Raw genomic sequence first — 20,447 nt, 5'->3', positions numbered from 1 at the left:
CCTCCCTCAGCAGTACTTCTGGGCCCAGCACATATTCCTGCTGCCCCGCAGGATCAGAGGTTTGGTTTTTATTCTGTTATCTTTCCCCAGCTGCAGTTGGATTTACCAGCCCCCTAAGGGTGTAAATGTTTCTTGCCCTTCCTCCAGCAGTTGGCTCTGTTTTTGTTCTGTGGGAGAGATGGGGCAATAGCCTCTGAGCATACTTTCATACCTTTCCCAGAGCAATGGATATTCCCCATCCCTGGGTCTGTGCCAGGAAGGAGGCTTTCCCAGGACTCTTGCTAACCTTTTTTTTGTGAGTGCCCAGCGAGGTCATTGGAGAAAAGTCTGCAAGTGGATGCAAATTTCCCTTATGTCTCTGGTCCCCGGGATTTCTATTTTCTCTCGCAAACCACACTAGACTATTAACAATTTTAGCTGAATTCTCCCTCCCAGTGTATGGATGGCAGTGCCTGCCCCAGGCAGGCAAGTGCTGAGTCCCATTTCTCTTTCCTTCCATTTCAGGTTAGACAGTTGCCTTGTGAACTCAGCTCTCTCATGAATTCAAGAAAAGTTGTGAATTTGCATATTTTCCAGATTTTATCATCTTGCAGATGTGGGGATGGAACTCTTTCTAGTTTTCTACATCTCAAGCAGAAGATATTATTTTTAACAGCTTCATAGAGTTCCAGTATATGTCAGCACAACACTTTATTAACCAGCTTTTTATTATTTAATATTATATTTGTTATCTGTTGTTGCTTAACAATGACCCCAAAACTTAGTAGCTTAAAACAACAAACATTTATTATCTCATGGTTCTCTAGTAATGAATTCAAGAGCAGCTTAGCTGGGTTCTTCTGGGTCCAGGCTTCTCATGAGGTTTCAGCCAAGACATCAGCTGGAGCAGAGGCCATTTGAAGGGCTGGAGCATCTACTGCCAAAGTGGCTCATTCACAGGACTGTTGGCGAAAGGCTTCAGCTCCTGCCACACGGGTCTCTCCATAGGGCTGCTTCAGTATCCTCTCAACATGGTGGCTGGCTTTTTCCACAGTGAGTAATCCGAGAGAGAATGAGGAAGAAGCCAAAATGCTTTTCATAACCCAGTTTTGAAAGTCTATTATCATCACTTCCACCACATTCTATTTATTAGAGTCACGAGTACAGCCCACACTCAAAGGGAGGGTAATTTGACTCCACTCTTTGAAGGGAGGAGGATCAATTTGGGGGTAAATTTTAACACTATCACAGACATTCGGGTATTCCCCATCTCCCACTACTTGTTTTCCCATTAAAACTAATGTTAAAATGGACACCTGTACACATATCTTTGTTCATTTGTATATCATTAAAATAAATCCCAAAAGTGGAATTGCTGGATCAAATCATATACATATTTTAAAATTTTGATAGCTGTTGCAAATTGTCTTATAAAAAGCTAGCACTAATTTACACTCTCACCAATAGTGTATGAGAATACTGGCTGTGGGGTCCAAATGAGGCCATGTCTGCCAAGCACCAGGGCCAGCCCTTAATGTTAGCGCCTTTCTGAACCCTGTGGCCCGGCGAGCTCTGTCAATGCATCCTCCCTGCCGTGCATGGCTCCTCCGCGCCTCTGGGCCTGTGCAAGACCAGGACGCCCTTCTCCTTCTTCTCACCTGGACAAAATGCTTGCTCCAGGAGACCCAGCTCAGACATCCCCCTTTCCCTGACTGCATCACGAAGAGTCAGTGGCAGGGTTCTGAGCCCCCATACTACTTGTCACACCATGTTGTGATGATCTGTTTCCATGTCTGTCTCCCCCAACCGGACTGAGAGCTTCTCACTCACCTTTGTACCTCCCTGGTCTCTCCCGGTGCCAGCACCTTCCTTATGACGGGGTTGCTCAGGAAATGGGTGTTGAATGAAATGAGTGAATACATACACAAATAAATAAATGTTCTTACAGTCAAATGGAAGAATGTCGGTTGGAAAATAATTCAGGTAGAAGGAAATAAAATTTCTTATAGATTTGGGGAAAACTTTATTGTATTGTGCAAATAATAAATATCGTAGTCTACAAACTTGAAACTCACTCTATCAAGAAAGATACTTTGTTGTTAGGAGAGGAGGCATGAGAGGGTGGCCGCGCAACATAGCTGAACTTTCTGAAAAATTTCAAACACTCTGCTGGACAATGGTGCCAAGGAGCCCCTCCCTGACAGCCTGTCCCTTAGTCTCTGCCCTTTTTTGGTCATGCATTCAAAGGGCTTCTTTATGAACAAAGTGAGACACTTATTTCTGTTTTTCTTAAACTCTAAAGTGGTTTTCTCGAGTCTCATGGGAGCCACTCCTCTCGGTGTTTGTTGACCCACTCAATTCCAGAAACACATCAGGAGACCGAAGATTGAGCCAGATCCCATGTCCATTGAAAAGTGACCCTAACAATTCCCAAACTGACTAAACCCAAAACTAACTCTAAAACCAAGTAACTCCAGAGTTCAGAGTGCTGGTTATTGGCTATGATTTCTCAGCTTCCAGCCCGCCCTTCTGTTCTCTGCGTCCTGGTGTGGGGCCACTTGCCTCCTTTGCCAGCTGCTCCCGGTCAGGCTTGGCCCATCGCGCAGACTGACCAGAGGTTGGAGGAGAGGAGAGGGACCCTGTGTGCCCAGGTTCCTGTCAGCATTCCCCTAGCAACTGCTCTTCACCCTGACAGCAACAGTTGGTTCCAGTAGCTGCAGTTTGCCATTCTCCCAACACTTCCATAATCAGCCTCATCACACCTCCTCAGACACCAGCACCAGCTGGCAGGGCCCCCCCTCAGAGTTCTGCATCCAGATCCCCAAGGCCTTCGAGCTCCTGGGGCTCCTGTCCCACCGGGCAGTGCCTCCTCCTCAGAGGGAGCGCCTGAGCCACACAGGCCACCTCCAACCTCCTCCCTTTGTTCCCTCAGCCTTGGGCTGGCAGCTGCTTCTTGCAGTTAAAATCTCCATGACATCTTATTATCACTTTTGTTTTCCTTTTAAAGTCTCCAATAGCTGAATAACAATTCTTTATATTAAATTCTCTCTGTTAAAGTAACTGGTATGGTGTCTCTCTCTTGACTGAATCCTGACTGATAGACTAAGTAATTCTAATACTAAATACTAAATAATCCGGAAAATAAATAAATCTGCAAATGGAATAAGAAAAAATACAGAACAGAAAAAAAATTTTAAATGGCAAAGACACAATTGAAAAGAAAAAACTGAGAATAAGTAACTCCGAATATAACTCAACAACTATGAAAATTAAAAAATTCAGAAAATATGTTCAAAATGAAATAACTAAAAGTGAACTAGTTTAACGCCAAACCACAAAAAAAACCTTTAAAAACTAACTACATAAAAGTAACCCAAAACATAAAATAACTAAAATAAATAACTCAGCATAAGTAACTCTAAGTAACTAGGATAATATAACCTAAATATCTCATAAGTTAACTTGTAACCAACCTGCTCTGAAACGAAACAACCCTGGAACAAAGTAATAAAAGCATCACTTGAACATTCTCCCGGGGGAGGGGGGCGGGCGGGCGGGGGGGGGGGGGGGGGGGGGGGGGGGGGGGGGAGGAAGAACGCCGGGTAGGGGTGGGGGCAGTCTTCGGCCCATGTTGGGTTTGAGTCGCTCAGGCTCCACCAAGGCTCGATAAGAGGTTCTCAACCCATTTCCCCTCAAACCCCACCCCAGGAGAAATTAGGCAACGTCTGAAGGCATTTTTGATTGTCACAATTTGGGCGAGTGGGCGGCGGAGTTATTGGCATCTAGTGGGTAGAGGTCAGGGATGCTGCTAAACATCCTACAATGCACAGGACAGCCCCCACAACAAAGAACGATCCGGCCGGGTCAAAAGTGCCAACGTTGACAAACCCTGGCCTCAGCCCTCCAGGAGGGGGCTCCACCGCCTGCGCAGGCGCGGGCACGCAGCCGAGGGTCTCCGCGGCCGGCGCCAGGATGGGTGGGCTCCGCGGGCGGGACGTGGGCGGCTCCTGAGGCTCCGGAAAGCTGCCCTGCGCCCCCTGCCCCGGCGGCGGGTCCGCGGGCTCCGAGGCCCGTCTGCTGCTTTCTGCTTAAGGGTGGGCCCGGCCTCGGCGCCCCAGCAGCCTGTCCCCGGAATGAGGACGGCCTGGGGCGGCGCGGCGGAGCCGGGGAGCCGCGGGTGTCGCGAACAAGTGTCAGTTCTCTGGGGAGGGGGGCCTCGGGCATCCTTCCCTCGCCCGCACTGCTTTTGCCCAGAAACTAGTCGTCTCCCCCAGGGGCGAGCAAGCGAGTGGACACCCCAAGCTCTCCTCAGTTTTGTTTGTTGCCCCGAAATTCCAAGAAGAAAGTCAGAGAAGCCATGGCTGACATTCGCTTACTGTCCTTTCCTCTTTCACACTCAGGTTTCCTCTTCATCGTCGTCTCTCTCTCCCTGGATGCTTTCTCCCGTTTCCAGAGCAGATTTGGAGGAACAGCCTTCATAACTGTCGTCCAACTGGAAAAGTCCCGAGAGCTGGAAGGGAGGGGACAGTGGTGCACCCTCAGAGTTAGCAGTGCGGGGGTGCCCCGGCCCGGGACACAGGGCTATTCCCACTGGCAGGGCAGGGCCCACCCCAGCTCTCCACCGGGTCACTGAGGATCCCAGCAGGAGCCCCCTAGTCATGACCAGAAACTGGTGCTTTGCTAAGGAAATGAGTGATGTGGGGCATGCTGGGTTGGGAGGGGCTGAGCCACTCTGCAGAGCCAGTGACCTCAGCCTCCCGGATTAGGCCAAATCCTTACGGATGAGAATCAGGAACAGGAGGGAGGGGGAAGCGGGAGCGGAAGAGAAGGCAGGAGAAGCTGATGACTAGGAAAGAGGGAGAGTATGAAAGAGGGAAGAAGGAAATAAATTACACTCAGAGCACTGCTCTCCTTTTCCATATCTTCTGCACCTTCGCAATCGTCAAAAGTTTCCACGGAGACAAACTCCCTGCCGGAGCAGCCTTGGGGAAAGAAGGCAAGAATTTGGGCCCGCTGTGGGGGCTAGGGGGTGGGAGGGGGAGCCCTGCTGCCCATGGCAGGATGTAGCAGGCAGTGTCTGTCGGAGGAAGCCATTCTCCCATCTCTAACCCTGCCCCCCAGGACCTGGGCTGCTTCACCTGGGGGTGGGGGTGGGGGGTTGATCTCCAGGTTCCCTTTCGCAGCTCAAGATCCTCTAACTCTGACTGAGAAGACGTGTCTGCAGGGTGTTCATGGCCCTACCTTCTTGTCCTCCAAGAAAACGCTCATTGTCTTTTGTGCTTGACCACCGTCCTGCCTTCCCTCCTTCCTTCTTCCTTCCCACCCTCCTCTCTCCCCGCCTCAGTTCCTCTGCCCTGATTACTGCCCATCTCCCATCTCGTTGGCAGCCCCTGCCGTGTGTCATGCTCTCCCCGTGGGAAAACCAGAGGGAGGAGCACATGCTGCCTCTCTCCAGAGAATTGATTCATTAACCAATCAGTCGGCTGCTCTGGGCCTGCCGGGATGTCAGCCGTTTGTCAAAGTCTAGTCTCACACAACCCTGTAAGGGCCTCAGCCCCATTTTACAGCCGAGAAACTGAGATGAGAGGGGATGCTCACTAGGCCCAGTTCCCTGGCCTGTAAGCACTGCTGCGGGATCCTGTAGCATTCCTGCTCTTTACCCCACACGCTAAGTCAGACGGTGTCTCTGCTGCGCCCTGCTCCCCAGTCAGCGCAGGGAGGCGGCAGGCGAGGCTGCCCCAGCTGCAGGTCAGGGAGTGATCCATCCTGCAGGAACCTGAGCCGGTGGAGAGAGCTTCTCCTGGGGGAGAATTCAGGGGAGGGTGGGGGGAGGCCCTGAAGGTGGGAAGGGGTGGGGAGGGAGGGCATTCTGGGCAGGGAAATGGCCGAGGAGAGGGAGCAGGAGGAGCCTGCTGTTGGGCACAGTTGTCTCAGAAGCAGGCGGTGAGCAAGTGGCAACCCACAGGTGCTGCCCACAGGCCCCTAGGCTGCTTCTGGGGCCCGGGACCTCCCCAGAGCAGGTCTGTTTGAGCAACACGGGGCGGGGGGGGGGGGGGGGGGGGGGGACCTGCCCTGATACCTGTTCCCCTACAAGTAACCCAGCATATGTAGGGTTAAAACCAAAACACTCATTCCCTGCTTACTCCCTGGCTTCCTGGCTTCAGAATCCACTATCCTCCATGGAGACAGACACCACCAAGCATAAGCATCTGGATTCTACAGGCTGGTGGGAAAGCTGCTGACCAGCAAGGTCAAGGGCTCCCTCCTCTCTGCAAGTAGTCTCAAGGCCAAAGACAGGCTGGTGGGAAAGCTCCAACCAGCAAGGCCATATGGCTCCCCCTCCCCTACCTAAAACCCCAGATAAAAATCCTTCCTTTTAGCTTTTCAAGGAGTTTGGGATTTCAGTGTTAGCTGCCCCTCTCCTTGCTCAGCACTGTGCAATAATAAAATTCCTACTTTCTTCCACTACCCCCAGTGTCAGAGATTGGCTTGCTGCGCAATGGGTGAGCGAACTCATTTCAGGTTCAATATCAGGGGCAGCCAGGCAGCCCCCTCCTTGAGGCCTCCAGAAACCCCACATGAGCCTGAGGGTTTCTGGGCAGAGGGACACAGTCCTCTCAGACTGAAGCAAAGCCTGTTCAATTCAGCTCCCAGGACGTGGTAGGGGTGAGGCGGGGAGGGCGGGGGAGAAATGGCTCAGGGAGGTGCCTCCCACCGCCCTCCTCCAGATGTGACTTGGGGCATCCACAGTCACCCCCAAAGATGCCTCTTTTGGACTGTAATCCCACCTGGGCCCCTTAATCCAGGGGCGGACAGTGAGGATGGAGGGGTGGCAGTCCTGCCAAAAGGCTGTGAAGGAGGGAGGGAGAAGCACGCCCTTGACCACCCAGCACGTGAACGGAAGGGCCATGTCCCCGGGGTCCGCGGCCTCAGCGCCCCAGGCAATGCCGGGTGCCAAGGACCTGAGAGCCACTGCAGGAGGCCGAGGTAGGCCTGGCCCTGAGGCCTCCATCAGCCATAGGACACCCCCAGCCTGGGGTGGGCAGGGCTGGGAGGCAATGCTGGAACGGAGAGACCTGACAGCAAGGCCCAGCCACTCCATGGGGTAGGTGGCACCTGGGTAAATTGATGACCTGGTGCTGCTGCTGCTCCCCTCTCCTGTGGGCCCTGCAGGAGCAGGAGGGGACTTCAGCCCCACACAGGGCTGGCACAGAGGGGCTGTCACATGCTTGGCAGGTTGAACGCATTATTTCAGGGTCATCTGGGTTGTTTCCTGACTCCAGGTAAGGATTTGCCTGAGCTGGAAAGAGGAGTGATGCTCCCAGTACTGTCAAGACCGTCAGCATAGGTGGCCTCCTGGGCCCTGGTACCACAGGCTAGGGTGGGGGCTGCCTGGGGCCCCAGAGACCCCCAGGTTAGTCTAGAGCAAGCGGTTTCCATACTCTTCACAATGCAGCCACAGGGAGGCGCACATTTTACATTCTAACACAGTGGACACATAAATACATTATAAAATTAAAACAAAAGTTTATGGAACAATACTACCTTACAATGTGTGATGTTCTCATCTATTGTGTTCCATTATTTTGTTCTGTCCTGTTCTATTCTATTCTATTCTATTCCATTCTATTCTATTCTGTTCTATTGTGTTCTATTCTGGGAGACAGAGGAGGAGTGGGGCTGTGGGAGGTGGTGTCACCCACAATCTGCTCATAAGACCCTTCGAGGGAGACAAACTGCATCTGCCCTGGGTGTGCCGTTTTCTGTACTTTTGTTATTTCCATATTTAATTCCTTCTTACATTCACTGGCCATGGGCTCTGTGGTACTAAGAGTCTCAGGTACTAAGTCTTAGGTACTACAGAGGTGGCAGCACTGAGGGTTCCCCAGAATCTCGGGCCCAGGGTCTGGGGGGTCACCAGCACATGAGTGAATAAATGAGAGGCCCATTGCCTGGTGGTAGGAGCAGGGGCTTTGGAGTGGGTCAGACCTGAGTGCAATTCTGACCTTGCTCCTCATTCACTAGCTGTGTGATCTTGGGTAAGCCACTTAACCTCTCTGAGCATCAGTTTCTTTATCTTTAAAATGGGGATCATAAGATCTATTTTGCAGTGTTGGTGTAAGGATTAGCAAAAATGTTTATAAAGTAAAATGTCTGGTACATCCTAAGAATTTAACAAGTAACACCTATAATGATTACAGTTAATAGTAATTACGATAATACTACAGAGAAGTTCTCAGAACAGCTCAGGCGCTCCACGTGTACTATTCTTACTCACATTTGGGGGAGATCTGTCTGCCATTGTCTTCATCCTCATAAACATCTGGGGGAGAAAACACGTTAAAAAGGTAATAAGCTACTTTAAAAGGAAACACAGAGCAAACAGACAGACAGACACACACACACCCAGGAAAACCAAACCAAACACATAGGCACTTGAGAAGTAATCAATTTGATTACAGCAAAGTTTTAAGTGATCATTGCATTCTTGGAAAATGAGCAGAATTGGTACCAGCCAGTGTCCAGCTGTGTTGGGAAGACCCGGCCTGAGTCTCGGGGGCATTCCCAGTCCATGTGCCAGAAGCAGCATATGCAGTGGTGAAGGACGAGAAGGATGGGAAAGGTGGGCTGTGAAAATTCGTGCTGATAAGGACTGGGGCGTATTCTCTTTTCCCTCAGTGGATGATCTTTACAACACACATCACATCAATCCTAAATGGTTTAGGGAATTTAGTTTTAGCCCTCAGTATTTAGAATTATAAGTTTTTATTTTGCCTTAAAAAAAACTGAATGAAATTTGTTAACCAGTGAACCCATTAGTGAGTTTAAGTTATCCTCATCAGAATAGTATATGTTTTTGGTAAATTAATGGACTTTGAAGACAAAATCATGGCTTTTCCCTTGCTGTCCACTAGATGGCACAAAGGGACCACTGGAGATCCCACTAGTTCAGAAGCTGCTCTTACCCCATAGATTTCACATGGGCAAAACTACTTTTATTTTCTTTCAAACTAGATTTTTCTCCGTTCCTTATAATTATGCAAAACTTTTTAAGGACCGTCTCTATCACAGGAACTAAAGTTCATCATTTTCACTGGGGGGTTGGGGTGGAGAGCCGCCGTATAGTAATGCCTGAGCCCCTGGCTTTCCTTCCCTTCCCGCAGAGAAGCGAACGTGGGGGACCAGTTGCTAATGATAATATGCGAACAGCGATCTAGGCACAGCCTAAGAGCTTCATCTCGTTTAATTCTCACAGCAAGACTATATGGTATTACCTCCATTTTGTGAAATAAATGATGAAAGAACTTAAGCACAGAGGCGAATTCATGTAAAGGGTGAGAGCTGAATTTGAGCTGGGGTCTGTAAGCCCTTAGTGCTGAGCCCTTAAATGTGCTGTGCTGCTAACCAGGTTCTTTATGTGCCTTCTAAGAGTTAACCCAAGGGGTCACTTTCCGCCTAATGCATCCCAGTTATTTCACCAGAGCTCATGACAGGAGAGATCTCTAGGATGTTTCCATGGGTACTGGGCTTAATTAGGATCTTTTGCTTGGTGGCCCAGAGTATAAACCGAGACGTCTAGTCTGGTCTATACCTGAAGTGTCCATTACTTTTGCAAAGGTCTGTCTTTGGCCAAGAGGAAGCAAATCACTCCTAAGCATTCAATTATTTGCTTTCAGATTCCACGTATTCTCGCAACACCCCTCCCACCCACACCCCTTTTTTTTAAGTGCATTTTACGTGTCCAAGTCCCTGTCAGCTTCTAGGGCAGTCTAAGCTTGCTGTCTTATGCTTTCAGAGCTGCTAGGAGCTGAGGTCAAAGAAACTTCACAACTGGGAGACCACTTCCTAGCTCGGCAACCAGCTGCACACAGATGCTCTGGTGGCAACAGGCCCACAGGTAGTTAGGTGGAGGACAAGTTGATGTGTCTAGTTGGGTTCAGTCAAAGCCTTGCCCATTGCATCAGAGACTTCATGGGAATTTTTCAGTAAGACTAAAATATAAAGCCCCCTAGACTGTTTGTGTAGTATGGCTCCAATTTAAAGAAAAAAAAATCATGCATTTCTATAGACAAAAAGTCTGGCCTAAAATATTTACAGTGGTTATGTCTGGTTATGTCTAATTTGCAGTTTTATGTGTACTTTTCTGTATTTTCTAAATTTTTGACAATCTACCTATGTATTCTTTTTTTATAATCAGAAAAGGAAACTTAAAATAGTGAAAACCAATTGGTCAGATATCTAAAATAACCCATAGGGGCTGGCCCGTGACCAAGTGGTTAAGTTTACGTGCTCCGCTTTGGTGGCTGGGGTTTGCTGGTTCGGATCCTGGGTGAGGACCTATGCACTGCTCATCAAGCCATGCTGTGGTGGCATCCCACATAGAAGAACTAGAATGACCTACAACTGAGATGTACAACTATGTGCTGGGGCTTTGGGGAGAAAAAGAAAAGAGGAACATGGACAACAGATGTTAGCTCAGGGCCAATCTTCCTCAATAAATTAATAAATTAATTAATTAATTAAAGTAAATAACCCACAATCTCACCAGAGAAGACTGCTAGAACTTATTTTCTTCATTCTGACAGTGTATGAAATAATTTTGAATAACAATAAAGTAATAATAAAAATAAGGAAAGTAACTAAATTATCTAGGCCAGAGAGGAAATCCTGCAAAAATCAGCAAATACACAACCCTTATGTACTACATTAGAGGGTTCATTGGTATTAAAGCAGCACCCCCATCCCCAAGAGGCTGAGGGACCAGACAAGGGCCCCACAGTTGGGCCTGCACGGAGGCCTGTGGCTCTCAGAGGTTAGCAGACAGGCTCTCCTTCTGTTACCTTTGTGGCAGAATGGTTTTCATGTTTTATGTATCTTTCAATAGCCAGAGCTTTGCAAGTCAGGGACAAAACTGAATTCAGAGTTCAGAATTCTCAGCACAATCCAAGCTAGTAAAATACTATGAGCGTAACTCCTTTCTGTTAACCAATAGCATGAGAAATAGCATACTCATCTGTTCTGTGGCTGTCCCATCACGAAACTGCTTGGGTTCTCAGGCGAATTCTCACCTTACCACTTTCCCCCGCCCAGGCCCTATTGCTACCGGCATGAGGAATCCTATCACTCCTTGTCCTCGTGCCAGCAGACCAGCAGGCAAAGAAGGCAGTTGCCACACTGGAGGAAGTAACCGATCCTTATCAACAGGAGGAGGTGGAGCTGCTACCTGATAGAGGCAGAGAGGAGGGTGTCTGGCGCTCAGGTGAGCCACTGGCACATCTTCCAATATTCCCATGCCCAGTTACAACTGTAAATGGAAAGTAAAAGAACAATAGCCTGACGAGAGTCTGGGACACCCACTATGCATGCCACCAGCAGAAGTGCCAGAGGAGGGGGAGAAGGATCTAGAACGAGTGGGAGGGAGATGATGACTTAAAGGTACAACCTAAGAAGCAACTGCAGCAGCAGGTAGCAGACATAGATTTACGTCCAGTAGGACTCTTACTATGTCCCCTGGCGGAAATACCCCCCTTGGGAACCATGACCTCTAGACCCACTCAGGCCAAAGTTGCAGGGATGGAGAAGACAAATTCCCCCTCTGGGTGCCTAGGAGTGTAATAATGAATACGGTCACAACTCATTTGACCTCTGTTGACTCCCAGATTCATATATTCTGCCTCCTGGGAGCACGGTGCCATAAAATGGCTGTTGGTTTAGAGCGTATACTGCATTCTGAAGGTTAGCACCCCATTCCTGCAGTGTCATATCCAAATTGCTTCAAGAGGCTGTTCCATGGCTCTATGAGGCTGGCAACCTCTGAATGGGGCAGTGTGGGGTAGGACCAGTGGGTAGGTCCTGTGGTCATATGCCCACAGCTGTTCCTTTTGCATAGAGCGAGTCCCTCCACTAAAGCAATGTTCTACGGTTGATCAGACACCACGTGAGTCCTCACATAGTGATGCTGACTGAGGCACTGTGGTCATGAAAGACACATGTGTCAACCCCGCTCAGGATGGGTCACTGTACTTTCCAGCCTGGAGGGGTCTGATGAAATCAACTGTTCTCCCCAAGGAATAGTACCAAACTAGGGGCTCAGCATCTACCCCTGTGCTGGAAGGTTGGACAGTCAATGGTGGCAGTAGCTAGATCAGTCTTGATGACAGGGAGCCCACACTGCTGGGCCCATGCACAGCCTCCCATTCTGCTGCCAAGGCTTCTCCATTTATGCAGGCACTGGAGTGCCAAGGAAGAAGCTGGCTGACACCTGCTGGTCAAGTCATCCAGTCACCTTAGTTGTTTGGTACCTTCTGTGCAATGGATGTTCTCTGGTGGGTGCTGAAGCACCACACAAAGATCCTCACATTTTGAGCTCATGTCCAGAGGTGTATGTGCCTCTTCCCCAGTTAGATCAGTTATAAATTGATGGTAGTTATTGTTCTGGAAGGGGTCAGGAAGGGAGGTGGGGACGGATCCTGAGAAGGGCAAGCATTGTCTTGTATGTCTCATCTGAGGCTTCTGCATAATCTTAGGGGGAGGAGAAGGGTCGATGTCACAACAAGGGGGAGTGGGTCACTTCTGCCATTCTAGGGGAATCGAGGGCATGCACCTAGATATCCTCATTTCAAGTTTGAGAGTCCCACATCCTCGCTATCGGGGTCTAACTTGCCTGCTCATCTACTGGCTCCAGGAGCCCCAAGTGATCAGGCAGCAGACTTGCCTAAGCTGAGAATTCATCCTTCTCTCAAGCACTGCCCCCCTGCTGTGGGAGATAAGGGGGTGAACATCGGCAAGGAGGTCCTCTGATTTTCTCATTGTGCTTTAAATTGGTGATTAATCTGAGCCTGTCACTTTCTTCACTCTCCTCAATGCATTGGTAGTGCTTAGCAATAGACTCCCAATTCCATGGTCCTGATAGCTGATATTTCCCCCAAAACTTCTCAAATGAAAGGAACATTACACCAGCTGGTGCATCCGTTCTGCCAATATCTGACCCTGGGTCACCACAGGTGAAGGTCTTAGCAACTGAACTGCTACAGCAGGCCGGGGACCAGGACTCTCAACACCACCTACCACAGTGAGGGGATCCTCACTGCCATGAGGCCAGCAAGTGACCCAGCACCACAATCCCATCCTTTCTAGGACCTCTCCTGGTACTAACGGTCTTGGTCTGCTCTCCCAGGAGCAGACTGTGCAAGTGAGTCATGGAGACAGGGCTTTCAGATGAAGCCTATAAGGCACTGAGGGCAGAAGACAGGGCAGAAAAGAACCAAGCAAAGACGTGGCTTCAGCTGAAGTCTAGCACCAGCCTGATCCCCTGAGAAACCCTAGAGCATGGATGGCACCACTAGTGTCCCGTCTTGAGGCAGAGGGGCAGGCTTTTGTACCATTGGCTGCTGTAAGTTGCCCTTGAGGAAGGCTATGACCTCTCGGGCATTTCCTGGCTGGGCAGCTCTGGTCAGCTGTGGGCAATTCTGACAAGGGAACAACTGTGAGATGTTAGCAGCTAAACTCACAGCAGCTGGGCCGTGGGTGCAAATACCTGATTAGAAGGATCTGGGCGAGGTGTCAATAGCCTCTGCTATACTACTGTGTGTGTGGTGGTATTTTAATTTAAAAAAATTGAAAGATTTTTTTAGGTTTCTAGGTTTACAGAAAAATTGAACGGAAAGTACAGAGTTCCCATGTAATCCCTCTCCATTCTCTCCCCACACAATTTTTCCTATTATTAACATCTTGCATTAGTGTGGCACATTTGTGACAACTGTAAACCAATATTGATACATTATTAACTAAAGCCCATAGCTTACATTAGGGTTCTCTTTTTGCATTGCACAGTTCTACAGGTTTTGACACACATATAATGTCATGTATCCAGCATTATAATAATATACAGAATAGTTTCACTGGCCTAAAAATCTCCTGGCTTCCACCTATTCATCCTCTGCCCACCCCTCAACCCCGAACCCCTGCTAACTACTGATATTTTTACTCTCTACAGTTTTGACTTTTCCAGAATGTCATATAGTTGGAATCATACAGGATGCAGCCTTTTCAGACTGGCTTCTTTCACTTAGCAATATGCATCTAAGTTTCCTCCGTGTCTTTTTGTGGCTTGATAGCTCATTTCTTTTTATTGCTGAAAAAATATCCCATTGTATGGATGTATCAGAGTTTGCAACTCATTTGGGTAAATACCAAGGAGTGTGATTGCTGGACCATAGGGTAAGACTATCTTTAACTTTGTAAGAAACTGCCAAACTGTACCATTTTGCATTCCCACCAGCAATGAATGAGAGCTCCTGTTGCTCCATATCCTCACCAGCATTTGGTGGTGTCAACGTATTCTACTACTTTTCACAATGTAACTCTGAGTTTTTTGAGGTGTCAACCAGTCTTTTGAAGAGCTGACTGGTTTTTGTGAATCTAATTAGTGAAAACGTCACCAAAGCTCACATTCACCTAACAGTCCTTCCCATATTATCTTTCTGTCTCTGGAAACCAGCCCGCTTTCCGAGGATCAAAGGTGTGTGCATGCATGTGCGTGCATGCTCATCTCACACTTTGGTGTCTGATGACCTTGAATTAGCAGGATAGAGGCAGAAGGAAAAAAAGAAAGGCATCTGGACAATCCACATCCTTATGTTCTGGGTGAAGGAGGAGTTATAACTCCATCAATTGGCTCATAGCTGCAAATTTGTAGATTGTGCCAATGTTGACCCTTCTGTCCACAAGCAAAGGGTCTTTTAAAGGTCTCTTTAAGGAGTTCTTGGCACATCGAAAAAGAAGTCAAATGCCTCAAGAACAAAACATACTTTACAACTAGATAAGTCTGATAGGCTCAATTTTCTAATAGTTCTTGATAATCTGAAGAGTCACCTGTCAAATAAATAACCTATCAGGGAATTCTCAACACACATTTTACTCATCTGTAGGATCCCCCTGAAAGAGGGGTCCACTATCAGAGTTCTTCCTTCATTTGGGGCTTTTCAAAATAGAAAAGGAAGTGAATGTGACTTGATCAGAGACAGGATTAGGGGATAAAGCCAATATTTAGGAGATGAAAATCTGATTTATCTTTTCTTAAAAAGGTTTTTCAAAAGCCAATACATAGTCTCCACAGAAAACAAAACCCAAAAGTTTCATACCTCCCAGAGATTCTGCTCCACCCCACAGACAGACAGGCCTTATCATGCAAAGAAAATTTAGGGACTATATAAACTCACACCAGCCAAGATTTCCCTCAAGCCTCACTTTTTCTGGTCTGTACTAAGAAGAAAATAGGTCATTTTTAATTTTCCAAATACAAAATTTTATAACACATATACACCCTAACTGAGAATCACTGCCCTATTAACGGCATTGCTATTAACATTTGTTGACCAAGACGGAACATCCAATCTCTTAATTACATGACCATCTTCCTGCTAATTTGCCATTTCATGCTTATAAGCATCCAAGGGGCTAGAAGTCTGAAGAAGGAATCCACATTAGTTAGCTTTGCCCTGGAACAGGACGGGTCTGTGTGCGTTTCCTCAATGACTTTTTATGCTCTGTAGGTGCTCAGTAAAAGTATTTTGAAATAAAATTGCTTCTGGAGGCCTTTTCTAAATAAATTATATGCCTGAACACTTCATGTCCCACTAAATTAATCACATAATAGTCTGAAACCAAAATCTCAAATATTAAATTCCCAAGATTTTGATTATGGGCAGTGGAAAAAGCATAAAGTAGAAGATGTTTTGGAAATTATTATCTTTAATTAAAATAGGCAAGGGGAAAAAAAAGATGATAAAAACAGCACATTCAAAACCCCATAAACACATAATCTATGATACAATTAAAATATAAAATAGAAAAATGCTTCCACACTAGTTTTTCTTTTTGATCTCATACCCAATTCTGCCTACCAGAAAACTGACACACAGAGAAGTTAGAGCTGAAGTCTTGGGAGGAAATACCTGGATCAAGGGTTCCTAAGCCTTCCCAAGGAAACCTTGGAAAGGAGGTGAAATCTATAAATCCTGGATAGAGCAAGAAATAAGTGCCATCATCTATTTCCCAAGCAGAGACATTCTGGCAATGCTCTGAACCATTTTCTTAAGAGGACAGCTTTCCCAAAAAGGGAGTCACTTCACAAGGCGAAACATTTGCTTTTCATTTTAATTCTGGCCTAATTAGATCTACACAAATGAATAGTAGGAAATAGATTTTATACCTTTCTTCTCACTCACATAGTTAAGGAAGGGCTGAGACTCAGGCAATGCCTTCCTCAGCTTCTAAGCAGCTGGTATCACTCATTGCCTCCATGCTCCGCTCTCTCATTGGATCCTACCTTTAATCCCATGTGTGCTGGGCACTGGGTCTTCCTTTCTACTGGTAGCTCTTTCCATATTTTCAATCCAGGGCACAAATTCCACTTCAGTGCCTTTGCTTTAGAGAGATGTACATGAACACTGAACCATCAGAAAGAATGGCGCATGCGTTCCTCCCTACAGCAGTTGGAGTGGTGCTGGCTCACCCCAGGTCCTCCTGGTCTAAACTCTCAAGGACCTGCTTCATCCTGCTCCTTCACTTTAGTCGTGGACCCGCCCCGGCTCTGTGCACTGCATTCAATAAGGGGATGTTCAAGGGACACCACCTCCTGGATCACACAGTTAACATCTGTGTAATCACAGATGGAAAACACATCTGCTGTTAACTGGCTGCAGGTCTTAAAGTGGGAGAGGTGAGAAGGAGGAATCCCTTTTTAACCCCTTAAAAGCTATTTCCTTCACTCACTATAGCTCCCTCCTTCCCTCTCCCCTGTCCTGAAATGCCAACTATTACAGTAACTCTTTTGAGTTAGATTAGCTCAACAAATAAACTCCTGCTAGGCACTGGAGGTCTGAGATGAGTAAGATGTGTCCTGAGCTAAACCTCATCACCCTCTGACTCCGCTTGCAGAGTAGTTTGCTAGCCTAATGTAATTATTCAATGAGTTCTTTTATTTGTTTATTCACTCAACATTTACTGAACACTTTTCCCAGCACCACACTCTTGTATAATATGAAGCCCGAGGGAAGCTAAAACTAATGAGACAACCTCCATGCCCTAGAGGAATTCCTGGTCTAGTGGGAGGAAAACTTAAACACATCATAAAATTATAGTACAGCACGTTAAATGCTGTAATAGAGTCCGCCATGGGAGCGTGGGTGCAGAGAAGAGGAAGAGGGACTCAGCTGTCTGCCACAGACCTCACCCCTTCCTGCCTCTGTCATCTCTTTGTTTTAAGGCTCGGGGTGCCTCCACGAGGACCAGGCCAAATAAGCCTTGGAAAACTAAGTAGGCTCCTGTACCTGAACCAGATTGCAGTCTACAGATTCATTCAACAAGCATTTATCAGGTGCCTCCTGAGTGCCTTGGACAGGGAGAGGAATTACAGGACAGAAAGTTTCTAAGTAGGCAGGAATAGAGGTGGTAAGGAGCACCAGTGAGAACTTAACCATGAAAGAAGTGTGAGTGCATCTTCCTTCCAGACAAGGAGGGATGAAGAGAGGAAGAATGACAGTCAAGAGAGCTCTGAGTGGAGTGAGGGAAGCTTAACGTGTTAATATCAGCGGGTACGTTTGCCCACTCCACAAAGTAGGAGGCAGGCAGCCTGGTGGAAATATGATTAGAACCGGAGGTTCTTATATGAAAGCTCAAGAAAACAGCCAGAAGCAATGGCAATTAGGGGGATTTCAAAATGGTGGGTATTACCTCAACTGGCCACACAGCAAGCAAGCATTTAGGAAAAAGACTCTAGGCTGGCAGTGGGATCAGGGAGCTTATAGATATATTGCTTTAATTGGAAATCCCTTGTAATAAGCTAAGTGGTAAAAAAAAAAAAAAAAAAGACAATACAGGCAAACATGTAGAATTAATATGCACTATCTGTAATATTTGACACCCAAATCAGTACACACCTAGTACTTGCTTCAAACTGTAGATTCTCTGTCTGAAATTAAAAGAAGCATCAACACTGTCAAATGTAAGCCAGTTTGAACTGATTTTACATATTGATTTTATACACACATGGAGAGAAAACTATAAAAATATATGGAAGTCTGTAGATCTTAGTCTTATTTTGCTAGTAATTCAGAAACCACTTCTGTGGTCCTGGCTAGCCGGGCCCTGGCGTCCTCTCCCCCTCTCCACCCATCCTGTTGCGTTCCCTGAGTTCTTGATTCTGGTCCATCCAAGTTTCCAGTTAGCTCCGGTAATACTGAATTAAGGAATAAACACTGTGCCCATTAAGTGCTCATTGTTTCCACCTGAACCCAAATTCTACGACTTGGTGAGGGAAAGACCAGTTGTTTCAGGGATAGTGATAAGAATCACATTCTTTGTTCAGGTGTTGACCCAGCTATGAGAATGACACCGGATGCCGACCTCCAGCAGCTCCCACCGCCTACACCAGCATACAGGCCACACTGCTCAGCCCAGCATTTGAGGCCCACCTCCCTCTCATCTCATTTCCTTCCACTCCACCCATGAACCTCTCAAGCTAGGCTCCCAATAATCACTGAACGTGCTCCCTTAGAGGCAGCTCAGTCGTTTTCAGGGGTTCCTGGGTCCTCCTTTTATTACCCACGTGACTGGCATGAGTTGCTCAGTCTCGGGGATGGGCCTGCAGCCTTGATTTCTGGTCTCATGCTCTGCCCTCTGCCAGGCCTGGGCTTTGCCTTGATCCCACCCCCCGCACTGCGCTGCCCCTACAAAGCTGCCTGCTGCCTGCTGCCAGCGCCCTTCCCCGGGGGCCTGATCTTTCCCCCAGTCTCCCTAGGCCTCCTGGTCACAGGGGTCAGGCCTCAAATGAGGAGGCTGTCCCAAACCACAGTGCCTGCTTCCCTCCTTGTCTTGTGCTGCTGTGTCCCATCCCTCGGGTTACGCTCTACTCTTCCCTGCCCAAGCCCTCTGAGTCTGTTACTCTCTCTGGGCACAAGGTCCCTTCCGCCCAGCTGTCTCCAGAGGTCCTGTCTCCACATCCCTCAGTGGCTGCCAGAGTCCTTCCTGTCACCTTTGAGACCCGTGTTCTGGAGTCCCTCTGTGCCTTGCCCAGAGTTATTGTGCTCAGCAACCCCAGGTTAAAGGTGGTGAAGAAATGAACTGAGGTGGTAATGTCGTATGTGCCAGAGCTTTGTAAAGTGCTAGACAGACGTAAAGTCCTGATATTCCTGATCTCGGAATCTTTGAGACCTCCCTCCCCTGGGAGCTGATGCCCCTGAGTCTGCATTTGCTCCCTGGAGTCTCATCCTATCTCAGGAACCAGCCCAAGCCCCCGACTCCTGCTCCCTTGCACAGTGCCCGGAGGCCCCTCCGAATTCCTAGAGCCCTCGCTGTTGTCATCAGTCCCGGGGACATTTCATCAGAGTCCGCTTGGTGATTCAGGCTCAGGTGACCCAGTTCTGCTTCCAAAAAGTTGTGTGAAATTGACCCTCCATCTGCCTGTCTGACAACAGAAGGCACTGGAACGACCCTCTGGGCCTGTCTTTCAGTTCAGTAAGGTTTTTCTTTTTATCTAAACTACATGCTAGGTCTGGTTCTGCTTCTTATGTAGATTTTACCTTCCTGTCACAACCTAGGGAGCACAGTGCTAGGACTTGAAGAGGACTTGAGAAATGTGTTTCTGAATTGTTAACTAAATAAATATCATATCCTCATAACAAACGTGTGTATTTTTCCTGTGGGGCAGGGCAGGGAAGGGTGAGTCAGTTAAAGTCGTAGATTAAACTCAACGTTGTTAAGACATCAGTTCTTATTTTTTTTTTTAAAGATTGGTACCTGCACTAACATCTGTTGCCAATCTTCTTTTTTTTTCTTCTTCTCCCCAAAACCCATCAGTACATAGCTGTATATTCTAGTTGTTAAGTCCTTCTGGCTCTGCTGTGTGGGACGCCACCTCAGCATGGCTTGATGAGTGATGCGAGGTCCGCGCCCAGGATCCGAACTGGTAAAACCTTGGGACCCCAAAGCGGAGCACATGAACTTAGCCACTTGGCCATGGGGCTGGCCCAAGACATCAGTTCTTAACAAATAGAGCTATAGATTTTACACAATCCCAATCAAAATCTCAGCAAGCTTTTTTGGTAGAAATTGACAAGCTACATCTAAGATATATAAAGGATATAGACTAGCCAAAACAACTTTAAAAAGGAAGAAGAAAATCGGAGGACTCAAATGATCTTATTTTAAGTCTTATTATCAGCCACAGTAAGTCAAGATAGTAAGGTACTGATGTCAAGATAGACAAATAGATCAAGAGAACAGAATAGAACATCCAGAAATTGGTGCACTTATGTGAATAGTCAATTGGGGAAATGATAATGGAATAACTGGACATCAATAAGCAAAAAAATGAACTTTGATCCACACTTCACACCATATAGCAAAAAAGAAAAGAAAACCTCAAAACGGATCAGAGACCTAAAAAGGTAAAACTTAAACTATAA

The 20,447-nt window shown here is 47.4% G+C and overlaps 1 protein-coding gene across 1 annotated transcript in view; it reads right to left on the bottom strand.

The window, feature by feature from the left end:
- Nucleotides 1-803: 803 nt before the first annotated feature.
- MCF2L2 (MCF.2 cell line derived transforming sequence-like 2) overlaps nucleotides 804-20,447 on the bottom strand; it is a 230,763-nt gene continuing 211,119 nt past the window's right edge. The window contains exons 27-29 of the mRNA XM_046658154.1: nucleotides 8,258-8,302; nucleotides 4,873-4,961; nucleotides 804-4,489 (exon numbers count right to left, since the gene is read on the bottom strand). Of these exons, the coding sequence (XP_046514110.1) occupies nucleotides 4,376-4,489; nucleotides 4,873-4,961; nucleotides 8,258-8,302 (248 nt within the window). The 3' untranslated portion in view covers nucleotides 804-4,375. The remainder of the gene's footprint in view (nucleotides 4,490-4,872; nucleotides 4,962-8,257; nucleotides 8,303-20,447) is intronic.

Source organism: Equus quagga, chromosome 4, assembly GCF_021613505.1.
Source record: "Equus quagga isolate Etosha38 chromosome 4, UCLA_HA_Equagga_1.0, whole genome shotgun sequence".
NCBI lineage: Eukaryota > Metazoa > Chordata > Mammalia > Perissodactyla > Equidae > Equus > Equus quagga.
The sequence above is the reverse complement of the archived record's forward strand: the minus strand, read 5'-3'. Positions and strand labels throughout refer to the sequence as shown.